The sequence below is a fragment of the Lampris incognitus genome, chromosome 10 (assembly GCF_029633865.1).
Source record: "Lampris incognitus isolate fLamInc1 chromosome 10, fLamInc1.hap2, whole genome shotgun sequence".
NCBI classification, from domain to species: Eukaryota; Metazoa; Chordata; class Actinopteri; order Lampriformes; family Lampridae; genus Lampris; species Lampris incognitus.
In genome coordinates this window covers 23,101,965-23,117,734 of record NC_079220.1, presented here as the reverse complement: position 1 = coordinate 23,117,734, position 15,770 = coordinate 23,101,965, and the positions used below count along the sequence as shown (strand labels likewise).

General features: G+C 43.3%; 1 protein-coding gene across 1 annotated transcript in view; it reads left to right on the top strand.

Annotated features, from left to right (window-relative positions):
• Positions 1–6,505: 6,505 nt before the first annotated feature.
• Positions 6,506–15,770, top strand: part of mgrn1b (mahogunin, ring finger 1b) — a 41,816-nt gene continuing 32,551 nt past the window's right edge. Inside the window, exons 1-4 of the mRNA XM_056287494.1 lie at positions 6,506–6,847; positions 9,239–9,357; positions 9,554–9,642; positions 9,732–9,878. Of these exons, the coding sequence (XP_056143469.1) occupies positions 6,760–6,847; positions 9,239–9,357; positions 9,554–9,642; positions 9,732–9,878 (443 nt within the window). The 5' untranslated portion in view covers positions 6,506–6,759. The remainder of the gene's footprint in view (positions 6,848–9,238; positions 9,358–9,553; positions 9,643–9,731; positions 9,879–15,770) is intronic.

Below are 15,770 nucleotides of genomic sequence, written 5' to 3'. Positions count from 1 at the left end.
ACACACACACGAGTTGCTCAGTGCAGCCAAGTATAATCAAAGTGTTGTAACATGTTCCTGAGCGCGGGTCATGTGTATCTAAGGTAAACTAGTGGATAGCCGATGGCATCGATCTATCTAGACCCGTAACATCCTCCTTTTCCAAGTATAAACACATACACATGAAGTTAGTGCAAAATAAAATTACTTTCATATACGAACAACCAATAACAGTGCAACAGCAGTAAATCTCTTCATATCCCATACCAGTGTAATAACCACAGTAGCGTATGATAACATTTCTCCTCTTTTCCCCCTCTCTCCCACATAGCAACCATCAACATTATTCAGATTACATAGTGAGTTTCAGTGGAGGTTTAGACAGCCGTCCAACCCTTGTGTAAGTGTGTCCATCCGAACGCGGAGCGCCAACAGGAGTAGATGGCGCCTTGGGCATGGACCTGATGGGGCTCGGCTCGAACACAGCCTGAGGGGTCTCAATGACAGTTTCTGTAGCTGGATCCCCGTCCGGTGTGTGTGCCGCAGCGGGTTCAACAGGATCGTGCGCGGCTCGTGCAGCTGGCTCAGCCACTCTGAGATCGATCCAGTTACGACGGTACAGGGAGCCATCAATGTCCACAAGATAAGACCTCGGCGCAACCCTGCGGAGACAAGTTCCGACTCTCCAGCGGCCAGTGTTATCACCTGGCAGGGGCTTCATCCGTACGACTTCTCCAATTTCAAGTACCGGCAATTCACGGGCAGATCTGTCATAGAAGGATTTGGCGAGTTGCTTCCTGTGGCGCAGCTTTTCAGTGACGCCCACGACAACAGCTGGTTCCAGGAGCTTGCTTGCCGCCGGGATGGACGTCTTCAACCGGCGGGACATGAGGCGTTGTGCTGGGCTGCTGCCCATGTTTTCCGTAGGTGTATTCCTCCAGTGAAGCACGGCTTTCCAGGGGTCTTCACCATCATGCGCGGCCTTACGCAGAAGATTTTTTACAATCTTCACGGCCGACTCGGCCTTGCCATTCGCTTTCGGGTGTCTGGGAGAGGAGGTCACGTGCTCAAATTCCCACTCAGAAGCGAACCGTGTGAACTGAGCTGTGAACTGAGGGCCGTTGTCTGTAATAACCTTCTCTGGCTGACCATGTCGGGCGAACTGTGCCTTACATCGCTTGATGACTGTCTCTGCAGACATGTCGGGTAGAAGCTCAATCTCCCAAAAATCGGAATAGTGGTCGACTATTAGGAGATAGTCTTTCTGTCTGAAGCTGAATAGGTCCATGCTCAAGACCTGCCATGGCCTGGTTGGTATTTCGTGAGAGAGCATGGTCTCCTATTGCTGATTGTGGGCGTACACATTGCAGGTCGAGCAGCTGCTTACAAAGTCCTTTATCTCTGACTGCATGTTGGGCCAGTACAATGTCTCTTGAGCGTGTCGGTAGCATGCATCACCCCCTATGTGACTTAAATGTATGCGCGTCAACATTTCTGGGCGGAGTGACTTTGGGATGATGACTTTTTGCCCCCGGAACAGAACTCCGTTCTGCACACTGATTTCATCCCTGAAGGGCCAGTACTCCCTAGCGATGAAGGGCGCTTCCTCCTTTACATCTGGCCAGCCCACGAGAACAGTGTTCTTCAGTGCCTGTAAGCATTCATCTCTGTCGGTGTGTCGTCTGATCTGTTCCAGCCGCTGGTTAGTCACATTCAGGTACTCTGCCTGGTTCACGTGCTGTATGTCTTCCTGCTCTTGTTGCAGAGAGCAGATAGCGTGTCGCTGATATGCAGTCCCTCTGCCGGAGCATCCAGCCGTAGCTCTGCTGAGCGTGTCGCTTATGAACATCTCTGGGCCTGGTTTGTAGATTACCCTCAGGTCGTAGTTCTGCAGAGTCATGAGCATGCTCTGGAGTCTCTTGGGTGCATTGAGAAGTGGCTTGCTGAAAATAGAGATCAGAGGCTTATGGTCCGTCTCTGCTGTGATTGGGTCGCGGCCATATAGGTAATGGTGAAACCTCTGGCAGGCGAAGACGATGCTGAGACACTCCTTCTCAATTTGTGCATAGTTTTTTTCGGTGGGGGTAAGAGCCCTCGTGGCAAATGCGATGGGCTGACCTTCCTGCATGAGACAACATCCGAGACCGCTCTGGCTGGCGTCGCTCTGGATTGCGATTGGCTTAGTTACATCATAGTAGCGCAGGAAGGGCATGGCTGTCGCCAGCGCCTTAAGCTCATGAACCGCCGCCTCGTGCTTAGGCAGTCAGTGCCAGGGTGTGTCCTTGTCCAACAGGCGTCGCAACGGCTCGCAGACAGTAGATAGATGAGGCATGAACTTGGCTAAATAGTTAGCGAAGCCAATGAGACGCTGCACGCCCTTGGCATCTGTTGGGTTCGGCATGTCAATAATGGCTCTCACCTTCTCTGGATCGGGCTTCAGTCCAGCAGATGAGAGAATGTGGCCATGAAACTGCACCTCAGCCACCTTGAACTGCAACTACTTCAGGCCGAGGCGAAGCTTGACCTCGCGGCAGCGTTCCATCAACGCCGCAAGCTTGACGTCGTGGTCGTCCCCAGCCTCCTTGTCTGTGTCCCCGCAGCCGACGACCAGGATATCGTCTGCAATGGGCTCAACGCCCTTCAGACCGGCGAGGAGCTCGTGCTGCTTGCGCTGATATACCTCGGGCGCCACCGATACTCCAAATGGTAACTTGAGCCACCGCTTCCTCCCCAAGGGGATCCAGAACGTGGTCATGAGGCTACTCTCATAGTCCAGTTTGCATTGCAGGAATGCATCCCGAGCGTCCACTAACGTGAAGACTCTGGCCTTGGGCAATTTATACAAAATGTCCTCCAAGGTAGGCATGATGTAGTGAGAGCGCTTTAGGGCTTTGTTCAATGGTTTAGGGTCAATGCATATTCTCAGCTTCTCCGGTTTTTAACAATCACCATGTTGCTGATCCAATCTGTAGGATCTGTGACAGGCGCAAGGTGGCCGTCAGCCTCGTACTTGTCCAGCTGGGCTTTGACTGCTGCTTTCATTGCGATTGGGACATTGCGAGGGGCACTCTGTACTGCAGCAACACTAGGATCAAGGTCAAAATGGACCTCCCCAGGGACGGATTCCACAGGGGAGTTGAACACGTCACTGTATCTGTTGATAAGCTGTTCTTTAGTTAGGGCTCCTGGTTGTGTGTGTTCCATTTTGAGCACATCCTCTGGAATTGTGAAATGCATGAGCCCTAAGCGTTCACAGGTGGAGCCTGACAGAAGAGGATGTTGGCTGGTCCTCACTATTTCGAATGAGAGCTTGTGTGTTTGGCCTCTCACAGTACAGTCAGTCTCAAAGGTGCCCATAGAGCTCAGTGTTTCCCCCGAATACAGCTTCAGTCTGGTGTCATTCGGGCGGAGAGGTGTGTTTGGGGCCAGCCTTTTCTCGTCTTGAAAGCCCATTACATTGCAGGTGGCTCCAGAGTCCAGCTGACATTGTTGTGGCTTGTCGTGGAGTTTCAGAGTCACAAACCACTTCTTTCCTGTGGTGTGCACTGCGCCGATTGACTCAAACATGTACAGATCATCTGCATCATTACTATGCTCTGGGGGTTCTTCTGTGTATTCCACACAGTTTACCTTGCCCTCAGCATGCCCCTTTTTGCTCTTTAAGCACACTTTAGAAAAGTGATTAAGTGTCCCACATGACCTACATTGTTTCCCGAAGGCCGGGCAATGCTCTCTGCCCCTTGAATGCGAGCTGCCACAATATTTGCAATTGCCTGCATCTCCTGCTGTTCTGGGTGGATTGCTCTGTTTCCATTGGTTTTGTCTGGGTTGCCTAGCAACGGCATGCACTGCCTCCGGCTGCGGTGTTGTTGCAAACTCCATTGCTCTCATACGGATGTCAGTTTGCTCTGCTGCGCGACACATGTCAATAGCTGTGACCATGTTCAAATCCTTCTCTCTCAACAGCCTGCGCCTAACGGCCTCGCTTGCAACTCCCAGGACTATCTTATCACGGATCATTTCATCTTTCAACTGTCCATACTCACAGGTTGCTGCCCTCTCTCTGTCTCGTCACAAAGGTATCAAACGATTCTCCTTCCTCCTGCTTGCAACTCCCGAAAATGTACCTCTCGTATATTGTGTTTTTTGCTGGCTTGAAGTATTTCCCCAACTCTCTCAGTATGGCGTCAGGATCCCCTTGATCATCTTCTGAGAGGTTCAGATTGTGGCGGTAAATATGCCTGCATTCACTTCCCATCACACTCCTTAGAGTAGCTGCTTGTATTTTCTTGTCCTTGCCAAGTATGCCCGTGACGAGGACGTAGTCTTCATATTCGGCCCGAAAAATGTCCGAATTGACACTTCAATCGCCTGTGAAGCTCATCGGGGACGGTGGTGGAATATTCACGTTAGCTGCCATTGTATGTGATGCTATCGGCGCCGGTAATGCTAGCGTTAGCTCCTCTGTGACAACGTCTTCAGCAGAAGTACTTTGCTCTGAATCGGAATCCTCCGACATGTGACCTACTCAGGCCTACAAAGTTTAACATGCGAGCTAGTAAAATAAGAAATAAGTTCTCCGACTTCTGGCACCATGTTTCAGTAGGCTATCTTATAAAGAATGACACACACACACGAGTTGCTCAGTGCAGCCAAGTATAATCAAAGTGTTGTAACATGTTCCTGAGCGCGGGTCATGTGTATCTAAGGTAAACTAGTGGATAGCCGATGGCATCGATCTATCTAGACCCGTAACAGTTGTTGTCATATTACATGTTTGTTTATCCTAGGTGTAAACAGGAGTGTGGAAGTTTACAGATGGTTAGGATGTATTGCCTCAGTTGTAAAAAGTTGTTCCAAATCAAATTGGAATTTGCTCATAATCAAAACAAGAAATGAATGACTGGATTGTGGGCGTTCCATTTTTGAAAAGGTGACACGTCATAGTTTCTGAAGGCTGAAATGATATTGCCCCGTTGTAATGTTGTAGCGAATTCGGCTGGACCGTCACAGCCGGGAAGCGAACTCGTATATCTCGCACAGCGGGCGACAACGTTAACCAGTCGACTAAAGGGTCAGACTCGCTAGCCAGGGGCTACCAAGTCTATTAATCCAAGCACGTTACACTACTCCCTCCTTCGGGAAACGCTTCCGATGGCCTCGCGGTCCTGCACGGTCTCACCATCCCACTTCTGACACCAATGTAGCGAATTCGGGGGGGCAGTCGGGAATCGCCGCAGCCGGGACGCGAACGCGGGTCACTACGCTAACCAGTCCGACCCGTTAGCCAAGGGCTAGCGAGTCTGTTTATCCGTGCACGTTACGGGAAGTGCATACCCGCGCTTCAGCATATCAGCTCCCTCACGCCTCTGGGCGCACGTGCTTCCGATGGCCTCGCGGTCTCATCATCCCGCTCCTGACACCAATGTAGTGAATTCGGGGGGCAGCCCGGCCGGAGCGTCACAGCCGGGACGCGAACTCAGATATCCCGCACCGCAGGCGATAACGTTAACCAATCGACTAAAGGGTCCGACTCGTTAGCCAAGAGATACCGAGTCTATTTATCCGTACACGTTACAATATGTTAAAGTCCTCAAAAGGTTTCAGTTAAATTGGCAAGTTTCTAAATACTGAAACATTCAGTGAAGTTTTCATCTTTTTAACGAGGTCTGGGTTCGAAATAAGGGAACCTATCCTTAAAAGCTACAAACCAGGGGGTTTATATTCCACACACATCCTTTTTGGATACTAGCATTATAATGCAGTTGAGCTGACAGTTCTTTGTTGTACATTGGACAATTAGGCATAATGAATACACATGCATGACTGAATATTACAGTTTTTCGTTCGAAATTTACATTAGTTGTTAACATTGACAATGACTTCCCCCCAAAAGGCTATACTGATCTCTGATGTAAGAAATTGTGCTCACTTTGTTGATTCTGAGAAAAAAACAACTGATTCTTTCCCATTCAACTGAGCATATGTGCTATCATAATGCGTTTGGTGTGTGTACACTAACTTGCAGCAAGGGCTGGTCCCTGGGTCCCTTTACCACTCCTCATATCAGTAAGTAAAGCGTTGCCCTCTGGTGGTTATATGTATCTTTGTAAAAATGTCTATCTATCTATCTATCTATCTATCTATCTATCTATCTATCTATCTATCTATCTATCTATCTATCTATCTATCTATCTATCTATCTATCTATCTATCTATCTGTCTATCTATCTATCTATCTATCTATCTATCTATCTATCTATCTATCTATCTATCTATCTATCTATCTATCTATCTATCTATCTATCTATCTATCTATTACATGGCTGCTGATCGTTTGAAGCGTTCCGTGCCAGAGACATGTCGTCATAAAATATGACGAGACAGAGAGCGCTCCACCTGCCCCTCCGTACTCTCCGTCGGGCGGTGCGCTGTAGCAGAACGAACGCTGCAAAGCTCAAGCGAGGTCCAGAGACAGCCAATCAGGACCCCGTCTCGTTACGTTAGCACTGCCTCAGCAAAACAACAGTCCGTCTCCGTTTCCTGGTTGCACTGGCAAGCTAACTGGTACCTGATGATCGTCTAAAATGTGCGATTAGCGAAACTATTTATCTAAAACGATTGTTATCGTTAGCTGGCAATTTGTGTGTACTGTAGACGTGCAAACAAAAGACGCGTTATCCGTCAACTCTTGAGCTGACGCTTCACAGTCGTTAGCTGCCAAGCTAGCTAACGCTTACTGTTGGTAACGTTAGCGGATATACAGACTGTCAGATAAAGATGGGCTCCATCCTAAGTCGCAGAATTGCTGGTGTTGAGGACATTGACATCCAGGCTAATTCGGCCTACCGATTTCCGCCTAAATCTGGTAAGAAAACGGTAATATATCGTGCTTTAAATTTAAAAAAAAAATGGTTTGGGAATAGCGCTGCCAACAGCCACGGTTGTGTTGTTTCACAGTAGCCAATATAGAATTTTCTTCCAAAACTATGTTGAGCTCTACAACACACATTACTCTAGTCGACAACATTATTTAACACCCCATTTAGCTTTTCCCGTGAATTTCATGATTTTTCCCTGCTGTTGATGCTCTGCAAGCATTATCAATTACCTTATTCGTTACGTGGTCTTATCATGGTTGATGTTGCGTAGGCTGTATTGCGATGATTGATGCTAAATGTGACTAAAACTAGAGATGCACCGATCCACTTTTTTCAGTTCCAATCCAATTCTGATACCAATACCAGAGCTATTTTTCTTAAATGTTGTTGTTGGTGTTGTTGTGGTGTAAGGTTACACGAGGCTGTAGTAAACGACACACCACTTCTTATTAAAAGAGCAAAAATTATATAAGAATGCATTCAATTTAAATTTATTCCAAAGCAATTTATTTGAACTTTAGTTTAAGTAGGTTTCACATATAAACATGTGTAAGAGTGCAAATTGCTATGGCAACTCCTTTAATGTATTATATTACTTGGAGTCAAACTCTTGCTTTTTTCCTCTCCAAATTATCCAAAATAATAATTTTTTATTTTTTTTTACAAAAAGACCTACCTATCCACATTAAAATGCCAGAAATATGTATATTTTTTTGTTGGTGAAAGACATAAAATAACATTGACTAAGTGGTGATCTGTAAAACCAAATGGAAATATGCTGCTCTTGACTATCCTGGTGTTAAGGTGTCTGGTGATATACACCCTGTGTAGCCTGGCAGCACTGAGCCTATTCCCTGAAACCTTTACCCATGTGTACTGTCTATTGTTTGAATTTTTTATTCTCCAAGAATCAATTAAATCAAATTGTGACAGTGACCTGGATGGTTGGAAGATTGTAGATGTGGTTCTTTCCTGAAGAAAAATTATATTGAAATGTTTCTGAGTGCAAAAATCAATCACTCTCATCTGAGTATCTCTCCCTCCATTTATCTGTAAAGACCTAAAATTTAAAGTTTGATTGAAAGTCAAAACTTGAGCTTTCAGGGTTTTCTTTTGATGTTGTTTATTCAAAATCTCTGTCAAACAGAAGCAGATCACTGTTGTTGATGTGTACAAATTTTGACAAGTTTTACACCACAATTTTTTTTTGTTTAAATCATGGGTTTATATAGTTTGTCCCAGCTGTCATAGTTCTGTCCAGCCTATAAACTCAATGGATACAAATTGTATATGACACCATCACTTGCTAGTCTGTGGTGTACAAGTGGCAAGTTGTTTACAAGATTCAATCAGTCAAAGTTAACTAGTTCTTTAAAGGTGCAGCTAGCTCAGACATGGCTTGTGTCCATCACTGTGTGATACCTGGATGACCCCAAAATTTGATTTACATACATTAAACTCCCAAAGAGGAAGTGACTAATCCATTTGAAAACGATCCCCTTAGCCCATGTCCAGAAGATTTAATTCCTTTTTTTCCCTCCTCCATACCATGCAGGATTCACCAAGTATGTTAAATTGACATCCAAACTGTTATGATAATGACCTACGATCCAGCAATATTTTATTTGCAGGGAACTAGCTTTGAAGCTCAAACAATACTATGTTCACATATGGATCAAGCATAAGGATAGAGCCACTGTTATTAACATTGCCCTGTAGATAATATTCTGTATGACTTGGTCCAACAGCCTATAGGGGATGTATTTGCTGTTGACATTCTTACGTAAATTGCCATTGTAGAACCCCTCCAATAGTCTACATTCCCATGTTGATATTTGCCCCAGATTATAGGGTTGTGCATTAAGTTCTATTTTTTATAAATAATATACTATTGCCATATACTAAATGTAGGATGCATTGTGTTTACAATTTTCAAATGTTGTGTCGTGTTTGACCACCTTTAACTTGTCAATCAAAGAACTTTTGTGAAAAAATACAGGCTCAAACTTCTCAAGAGTGTGACCAAGAGTATGGTAAAATTGTCACTGCATAAAATGTACTTATTCAGAGGAAACCCTTGAAAAAGCATGTTTGACTCATTGTTACTTCACGTTTGGTTTTGAATTAATGCACTGGAATGGATCTTTAGTGTCTGTATTATGTAATGACAAAGTCTACAACTCATGAATTCCACAGAATATGCATTTCTCAAGTGTTCCCCCAACTATTATTAATACAACTTACTACATTTCATAAGAAATGAGCTGACAGTTAATGTCACAGATCAGATTTCATTCCAACGATATTAGTGTCAGTTTGGTTTTGTTACGTGTTGCCTTCAGTATCTGTTTCATTCATCATTGCTTTGTTGTCCATAGGAAATTATTTTGCTAGCCACTTTTTCATGGGAGGAGAGAAATTTGACACACCACATCCAGAGGGATACCTTTTTGGGGAAAACATGGACCTCAATTTTCTTGGGAATAGGCCTGTGCAGGTAAAAACTTAAGTTGCTTCACTTTAGCCAATAAACCTCTGCATATCAGCTAGTCTGTTTTTCAAGCACTTAAAATAGATTTCATCGCTGTGTAATAGTATATGTTTTTGCCTGTAATTTTAATTTATCTGGAAATAGAAGTCAATGCTAATTGACCAATCAAATTATTTTAATTGTATTGTGTCTTATTTGTCAGTTCCCATATGTGACCCCTGCTCCCCATGAGCCTGTTAAAACCCTGAGGAGTCTGGTCAACATCAGGAAGGACTCTCTGCGTCTGGTCAGGTAACGTCGTGGCTTTTATGGTTTGAAATTATTAACTGTTATGACTGTGGAGAAATTACCCAGTTGATTGTCAAACCTTTGCTCGTTAGGTACAAAGATGACTCTGACACTCCCACGGAGGAGGGAGGAAAACCCAAGGTTCTGTACGGTGTGGAGTTTACTTTTGATGCTGATGCCCGGGTGGCCATCACCCTGTATTGCCAAGCTTTTGAGGAATTCTCCAATGGGATGGCAGTGTAAGAATATGATTTACAAGTTCTCTATCTGTACAGGGTTTGTAATAGATATTACACAATATTTTCCACAATATTTTACTTGGAAGTTTATATGTTGAAGACAACCACATCTTTAACAAATGATGAAGGCAAGAAGGCTAAAATCGTTTTATGGACTGAAAGTCCAAGTACTTTTTAATGGTCCTCCCTATTGTCTGCAACCCCAATTATTGATAAACATTCATGAGGACACTGACTGGCAAAGTGGCCTACCAATACAGTGGAGTATATTTTTCCTTATACTTATTTGTAAAGGTGTTATTGGTGGTAAAATCCTGTTACAGTGTAATATGAAATGAAACATATTGAGTCTATCTTCTTGTTTATATGATTGCCTAATCTTAAAGTTACTGAATCTATTTTATTGGCTCATCTGAATATAGTGAACAAGGTCCTCAAATGTTTTATTTTTCTCATGAGAGGATCACCTTTAAATAATAATCTTTACGCCTTTAGGTCAGTTTTACTGATGGAACATAGTTTGATTTACTAGAGAACACTGGGTCAAAACTACTAGAAAAAAATCACTTTAATGGTATTGAATCCTAAGCTCAAAGATTGGACTGAATGCAGTAGGTCCTTCGCAGCGACCTGTCTCCATGAAAATGGTAGCTATATGTTGAAGCTATAGTGTTATGAACAGTGTTTTTTTCATATTGAGAGATTAATTATCAGGAATGCTCAGTTCCAAAAAGAGCAGAAATGTTTATTTATAATTTGAGTTGTCCATGCCCTGTATATTTAATGCTTTTCTGTTTCTAAGGAAATTTGTTGCTAAATGACCAGGTGCATAAAGATGAGAGCCCCCCCTTCCCCAGGTTTAAGAGTTGTGGCCATTTTTCTCTGGTAAAGAATAATAATAATAATAATAATAATAATAATAATAATAATAGTAATAATAATAATAATAATATCTTTACAGAGTACTTTACATAGCAACTAAAGAACACATAAAACATAACATAGAAACATATAAAAACAGTAATAAAAGTACTAAACGAACCACATTAAAATGAAAAGTGTCAAAAAAAAAGAAATTATGAAAACTAGAATCGGATGAAATCAGGGAAGGTGGTGCAATAAATTTATGTTTTAACACAGCTTGCCTTATTTCCTTGGGCAGGGTGTTTCAAAGCCTTGGGCTCTTATTTCAAAAGCTCTGTCCTCCTTCGTCATCAGTTGAGAGTCTGGAACTGATAGAAGGCCCCTGCCCAAGGATCTCAAAGTGCAAGCAGGGACATACGGGGGATAAAATGCCTTAGATATACTGAGGAGTCAGACCATTTGGTGCCTTATAAGTAATTAAAAGAACCTTAAAATCAACTGTAGAATGTACTGGAAGCCAAAGTTAAGAGGCTAAAACCGGGGTCATGTGTTCAAACCTGTTTACTTAGATTAAAAGCCTAGCAGCTCTGTTCTGTGCTGTCTATAGACGGTCTACAGCAGGGTTCCCCAATTAGTTTTCCCCAAGGGCCAAATTATGTCATGCATACCAAGCCAAGGTCCAAAACGTCCAGGGTTTTCTTTCTGTTGCACCAACAAAAGTTGTTTTATGTGCAGATGTTGTTGCCGCTGCTATTATGATTATTATGATTATTATTATTATTATTAGTAGTAGTAGTGGTAGTGGTGGTGGTAGTAATAATTTAGGCCTGGGATTCTTAAAGCCTGTGTTGAGGGTCACACAAGAAAAACAATGCGCTCTTGAAACAAAATAAGTCCAAAACCAACCATTTAACTATGGACACATGGACAAAAATAAATGGATGTTCATTCACCAATCAGTGAGAAGTGAGAGTGATAGGATGAGGCAATCTTTCTGATGTGTGGGCCTGCATTCTGTTGTAGCAAGCCTGAGGCACTGGCCAAGTATTATGATTCTGATTTCTTTCCTGGTTCTTGATCAAGTTCATTGAAGAAAACGATGACTCATATGTATGTGGAGGGGAAAATTTGGAGTAGGAGCATTGCAATAGCTCTCATGTTTTTGAATTGAGCTTGGGGAACCATGTTGATCCAAAAGTCACTCACCCCAACCTCCCTGTGTTGTGCTTTGAGCAAATCAATTGTTCCCATCTCCAAGACCTCCATCTGAAGAGTTGCCTCATCTATGGAAGGTACCAGCCTTTTGGCCTCTGCAGTCCAGTGGCCATCAGCCAAAACGGAGAACCACTGTCTCAGGAAGAGGAAGATGTCACCTGAGACTTGGGTAGCTTTCAAATCATTCCTTGAAGTTTTCTGCCAGGCTCGTCATGAAATCCTTCATTGCTGGATCCTGCCATATTTCATTCTTCTCACAGTGCTCCCGCAGATGTGGAAAGTGCAACTTTCTCCCATGAATGTCTCTCTCCAAAAGGTTCAACTTTGACCGGAAAGCTTCAACCATCTCGTACATGTCTGCAACAGTGTAGTTTTTGCCTTGTAATTGCAGTTTAAGGTGATTTCGATGAGACATGATATCACAAAACAAAAAACAAAAAAAACACATGCGATCACCTTATTGTCACTTAAAAACCTCTGATATTCTTGGGCTTCTTGGCTTCGCAGTCCGGCTAAAAATGACACAAGCTCATCGTGCAGGTCACACACCCTCTCCAACACATGGCCTTTGCTCAGCCAGTGAACATCATTATGCATCAAAAGATCCTTGTGTTCCGCTGACATTTCCTCCAGCAATGCTTGAAATTTACCAGTTTCGTCACAGTATCCATTGCCTCTTTCATTTCCCCTCACAGTTTAGTGCACAGCACTGACTTGTGAATAATGCAATGAAATGCTAAGAGTGCTCGGTTAGTGGGGGCAAGCCTGCATATCAAGCCCTTGTGTTTTCCCACCATTGACAGAGCCCCATTGGTGACAATGGACACAATTTTGCTCACATCCAAGCCATTCTTCTCAAAGAACTGTGTTAATTCATTAAAGACGATTTCCCCAGTTGTGCACCCAGACAGAGGAGGCAAACAAAGCAGCTTTTCCCAAAAGGTCTTCCCATCAGAAAATCTTGCGAACACATACACTTATCGGGTTGGTCACAGGACGAGTCTATGGCTAGGGATATGGCCTCTGCTTTCTTCAAATCGGTGAGTAGATTGGAAAAAACTCCTCCGCTGAAAGGTCTACTCTTCTTGTTGCCGTGTTAGCCAACAATGGCACCTGTTTTAATAGCTTCACAACCGTTTTCTTGTTTTTCTCATCATGACTTAAAACTTCGCCAACCATATCAATTGCACATGTTTTAATCAACTCTGCATCAGTGAATGGCTTCTTAGCTTTAACAAGATTCCATGAAACATGCAATGATGCAGCTGTTGCACTCTCTTGTGCCTATGTTGATTTACAGATAGTAGAAATGGAGTGCTTGTATGATGTTATCATATTTGCTATTTTTTGTTTGCGGTGATCTAATTTTGTAGGGTAGTTGGCACTAAAACTGGCAGCATACATAGCGTTGAAGTGCCACTTGCAGACAGCTATGTTTTGCATGCATATCAAGCATGTCTGTTTGGCACTGGTGTGGTCTGGTAAAATAAAACAAAACTGATCATTCCAGTCAGATTTGAACTGACGGTTTTCCTGGTTGACTTTGCGCTTTTTCACACAGGCCATTTTCTTGGTTTAGGACATTTATTGATTATCTGTCGCTTAGCTGGTGGATGGCTCCGTTTAGTCAAAGACCGTGGAGTGTGGAGTACATCTTACGTCTACGTGCGCTCTATGGCATCGGTCAAGTGTACTGTGTGTGGTGAGGTCAAAATAAAATAGAGCAGAGGACTTCCGGTTTGATGAATGGCGGAGTAGGCAGCAAGTCGGAAAAGTGCTGTCACCATTCGACATTTATTTGATATCTGCTGTATTATTTACTCATATAAACATTGGTGAACCCGCTTCTAAGACTGGTTTTTGACGTCCTTAATATCAAGTTCAACATGGGCAAAACAACCAGAGCCAAAGACAAAAAAGCAGAACGTGAGGGGAATGGTAGTCAACATGGCGGGTTAGCTTCTGAGCTAACTAACAATGAATGCAGGTATGACGACAGCAGCAACACAGCGGCAACTTTGGCTGATATACAGAAACTACTCTCCGGCATGGAGGAGCGAATTATCACAAACATGGCAGCACAAATTTCATCCATCCATGCTACTATTGCCAGACATGAACAGACAATTCAGGCCATTGGAACGTCAATGAATGACTTCCAGGGGAGAATAATTGCACTAGAATCTACAACTGGTCGTCTTGCGAAGGAGAATGAACAACTGAAACTGAAGATTGATGACCTCGAGAACAGGTCCAGGAGGTGCAATATTCGTATAACAGGCATACCAGAGAGAGCTGAAGGCACCCAACCAACTTGTTTCATTGAATCCTGTCTCAGAGAAATATTTGGTGCCAATGCTTTCTCCCACCCTATAACTGTAGACAGAGCGCATAGGGTAGCCATCCAGAGGAGACAGGACGACGCACCTCGTCCCTTCATAGCCTGTATACACCACTTCCAGATGAAGCAAAAAATAATACAGCTTGCACGGGAGAAAGGTCCTCTGTTTTACAGGGGCGCGGAGATCCACATCTATCCAGATTATAGTGCTGAGGTAGCCAGAAAGAGAGCTGTCTTCACTCCAGTCAAGACCGAACTGAGAAAAGCGGGGCTCCGCTTTAGCCTATTTTTTCCTGCTAAGCTCCGTGTGATAGCAGATGGTGCCAGGCATGAGTTCAACACTCTGGCTGAAGCGGCTGCTTTTTTGGAGAGCTGACGATCAACAACATAATACCCCTCAATAACCATAACTAGGGAAAATATTCCGGGGTTGTCACATTTTTTGAGATTGAGTTGATTGGACTGTTCGGTGAGTGAATAAAATTGCCGGCTAACTAAGTTGACCAACACTTGAAAACTGAAGAACATCTCCCATATGCTGTTAGTCTATGTGTGTGTTTATAGGGAGGTTTGCGGTGTGTGTTTGCATAACGCTGTTCAGTTGTTCAATGATTGCTAACTCTACGCCTCTAATGCTAAGCCATTAGCCCTAATTGTTTACCACATGCTATCAATACTAGCCGAATACATAATAGCCTTTTATTTGGTTTAACGTTCAGTTGATGAACTCGGTCTGACTATTAAGTCATGTTATGTGTGTGCCTCGACTGTTGTGCATAGCCATGGAGCACAAGGTTTTTTATTTATTTTTTGTATTTTTCTAATACCTTGTTATGTCATTGACGTGAATCTGACCAGGTAGAACAGAAACGGACATTATGTTGCCTCTTCTTTTCTTCTTTTTTGTTTGTTGCAGCTATTCGGAGGTTGCGTCAAACACTTTTTAGAATACCTTCTTTGCTAGTGTTTAAATGTCTAATTTTTATTTTATTTATTTATTCTCTTTATCTTGTTGAGATACAGAACTGTTGACATAGACATTGGTTGGAAGTTTGTTTTCACTATATCATTGCTTAGATACATAAGTAGCGAGATACCAAGTTTAAATTCATTTCTCTTTGTTCGTCTCAATTTTCCATAAAGACAGAGCTTGAAGTGCAGGATTTAAGCACAAAGTGAATAGCACTAAAATGAAAAGGGTCGACAGGTTTACAGGTACATGGGATTTGAGTATCCTCTCCTTTTTCTTTTTTTCCCCTCCCCCCTTCTCTTTGCTTTCTTATTACCTTCTTTTCCCCGTTCATGGTGCTCTTTCAAACAGAACATCACCTTTGGGCTACCAAATGTGGTTTGCTTCTCCCTTTTTATTTCTTTTCTTAGACTGTCATGGTAGGTTACTCCAGTAAGGCGACTGATAACCCTACTAAGTTCATATCCTGGAATGTAAAAGGGGTCAATAACCCAGTGAAAAG